Below are 2,799 nucleotides of genomic sequence, written 5' to 3'. Positions count from 1 at the left end.
CACTTCTTGCTGCCTCTGTAAAGCATCCAGCCTTGCCAAAGATCTCAGCCACCCCAAGATATTCCCTCTTCACCACTCTCCCGTTGGGCAGAAGATACAGAGCCTGAAAGCACCATCAGTTGTCATCTTGACTTCACAATGTGACCCTGCACCTTAACTGTTTACCTGCACTACATTTTCTCTGCAACTGCAACACTATACTCTGTATTCTTTTGCTGTTTTACTTTGTTCCAGTTCAATGTACTGATATCGTGTAATAATCGATATAGATGACATGCATAGTTTTTCACTTTTCCTTGGAGAGTATGACATAATCAACCATTTCCAATTCCCCCATCCACCCTTCAGGCCCCAAGCAACCCTCTCCGAGCGCCTAATCATCCGCCTGTCACGGAGCGACCCTGCTGCGCATGCGTCTACGTCAACACCGAACACGACGAGGATGGATTACAATCTCTTCCATCCGAACTCGAACACTAAACATGACTGCAGATTCCTGGACTTCGCACAACAAGCGGCCGGGCTTGGCGCTTGGCCGAAAGTGAGACTGGTGACAGGCGCTACCCCGGGCGGCAATGGTTGGTTGGGGGGGAGGGAGGGAGGAGGACAAAGGGTCCTGACGGTATATATGCGGCTGCGCAGTGAGCGGCTCTGTGGCGGCGCTGGAGGAGGGAGCGCCGAGGTCGGTTGGTGGGTGAGACAGAGAGTGTCCTTTGAAGGAGCAGCTCCGAACGAGTACGACGGCGAAGAGGGGACGGGCGTCTTGGAGCCCGCTGCACCGCCCCCTCAAACCTGCTCCGGTAGAGGTTGAACTCGGCGAGTGTCAGAGAGGATCGCTGTGCCCGGGTCCACATCTGTCCAGTCAACCATGTACTGCCTACAGTGGCTGTTGCCCGTGCTGCTCATCCCCAAGCCGCTGAACCCGGCGCTCTGGTTCAGCCACTCCATGTTCATGGGCTTCTACCTGCTGAGCTTCCTACTGGAGAGGAAACCGTGCACCATCTGCGCCCTGGTCTTCCTCGCCGCCCTCTTTCTCATCTGCTACAGCTGCTGGGGCAACTGCTTCCTCTTTCAGTGCGGCGGGGCCCCGCTGCCCGACTCGGCTCACGACCCCAGCATTGTCGGCACCTAGTTGTAGCAAGTCCCTCCCCAGCCCGGCATACAAGTCGCCTGTAAATTATTCTCACCTTCCTGCTGGCCGTTTCTTCCTTCTCCAACTTCGTGCAGTTCCTGAGGCGAGTAGACGCGGTGATCTCCGACTCTTCGCCAGAGGAGAAATCTCAAAACTTCCTTTCACCGCATTCTTGCGTCCAAAAAAACAAAAATCGCTGGCCAAGCAGAAGGTTTTTCGTCTGCAGCTTCCTCTGCAAAGGATAACGTCGACCTGAAGCAAGACTCTTGCATGGATTTGTATTTAGACCCTGCGCTGTGAATGATTACTGAAACTCAGTATTTTTACTGTTCTCCCAAGCCCCTCCCCGAAGAAGTGGCCTTCTTACAAACTATTTAGTGGAAGCGTTCGGTGGTGGTTTTCAAATTCTGAAATGATGAACCTCGAGTAAAGGCCTAATGTCTACTATCAATCTTCAAGTTCTTGATGATGACTTGGAAGAGGCTTTTTTTGGCTATTAAAGTGCAGGATTTCATTCAGTGGGAGGTCTTGGTGTTCATGGTTAATTTAGGATATCATACACAAGTTTCTTTGGGTGTTTGTGTGTTTCCTGACCTTTCTATGACAATGGTGCTATTTCTGCACAATTTTGTTAGCTGAAATAGTATCGCTTCTGTATTTCAAGATGCAGGGATTTTAGTGTAGGCTGCAATTAAATGAATTGCTTCATAGTTTACATATCCAGTTTATTTTTGCACAGTGGGTTGAGATCTTTGTGAAAGGTACAAGCCAGATAGTGTTGGCAATATTGATATTTAACTTCCAGTTCATTATCTTTGTGCCACCAGGGAGCTCATTTTATTTATTCTTGCTCTTGTTGTAAATGAAATGAGCTACTTGTTCAGTTATGATATTTCTACTTAATCTTTGATTGTGTTTAAACCCACTAGTGCACTGCCATCTGCGTCTGTGATGTGCGAGCGTGTTGCATGATGCAGTCTACAGCACCAAATGTTTTTAAATGAGCTTCAAAAAAATAAAACGGGTTTACAGCATTATTTGCTTTGTTTTGTGAAATCATGAATTGGTCATTTAAAGTTTGGTGTGCTGGCATTGAATTGTCTATCCCTCCATGCTTGATTGATACTGTATTAGTTTTTTATCTGACTAGGTAAGAGGGAACCATATTTTTCAACTAAATTTTATAAATTTCTTTTGGGTGTATTAAATGTTTTTAAAGTACAAATTGAAAACTGTTTGATCTGAGATTTCATCTGCTTTTCCCCCTTCGGTGGACCGAATAAAAATTGGCAGAATCCATGTCTACTCTATTTATACCTCTCAATCTATAAGATTGAGAGGCATAGATAGGGTACACAACAGAGTATCTTTTTGCGAGGGTAGAAATGTCTAATACCAGAGCATGCATTGGAGATGAAAAGAGGTAGATTTGAAAGATATGAAGGGTAAGTTTTGTTTTTTTTTACTCTGAATGCCTGGTGTGATGGTAGAGGAATTACATTAAAGGATTTTAAGAGACATGTAGATAGGCACATGAATGTTGGGAAGATGGAGGCATATACACACTGTAGGTAGGGATTCATTTTGGAGGGGAAGGGGTTAATTTACTTTTCAGCTGGTTCAGCACAACATTGTGCACAGAAGGGCTTGTTCCTATGCTGTATTGT

The 2,799-nt window shown here is 46.0% G+C and overlaps 1 protein-coding gene across 1 annotated transcript; it reads left to right on the top strand.

The window, feature by feature from the left end:
- The first annotated feature begins 624 nt into the window (after nt 1-624).
- Nucleotides 625-2,169, top strand: blcap (bladder cancer associated protein). Its single transcript, XM_072277167.1, has one exon. The coding sequence runs from the start codon at nt 869-871 to the stop codon at nt 1,130-1,132; it is 264 nt and encodes an 87-aa protein (XP_072133268.1). The 5' UTR covers nt 625-868; the 3' UTR covers nt 1,133-2,169.
- Nucleotides 2,170-2,799: the final 630 nt, after the last annotated feature.

This window comes from Mobula birostris, chromosome 2 (genome assembly GCF_030028105.1).
Source record: "Mobula birostris isolate sMobBir1 chromosome 2, sMobBir1.hap1, whole genome shotgun sequence".
Taxonomy (NCBI): domain Eukaryota; kingdom Metazoa; phylum Chordata; class Chondrichthyes; order Myliobatiformes; family Myliobatidae; genus Mobula; species Mobula birostris.
This window is presented reverse-complemented; position numbering and strand designations above follow the sequence as displayed.

What these genes read in the sequence shown, in the direction of transcription:
- blcap (XM_072277167.1), top strand. Translation starts at nt 869, where the DNA reads ATGTACTGCCTACAGTGGCTGTTGCCCGTGCTGCTCATCCCCAAGCCG.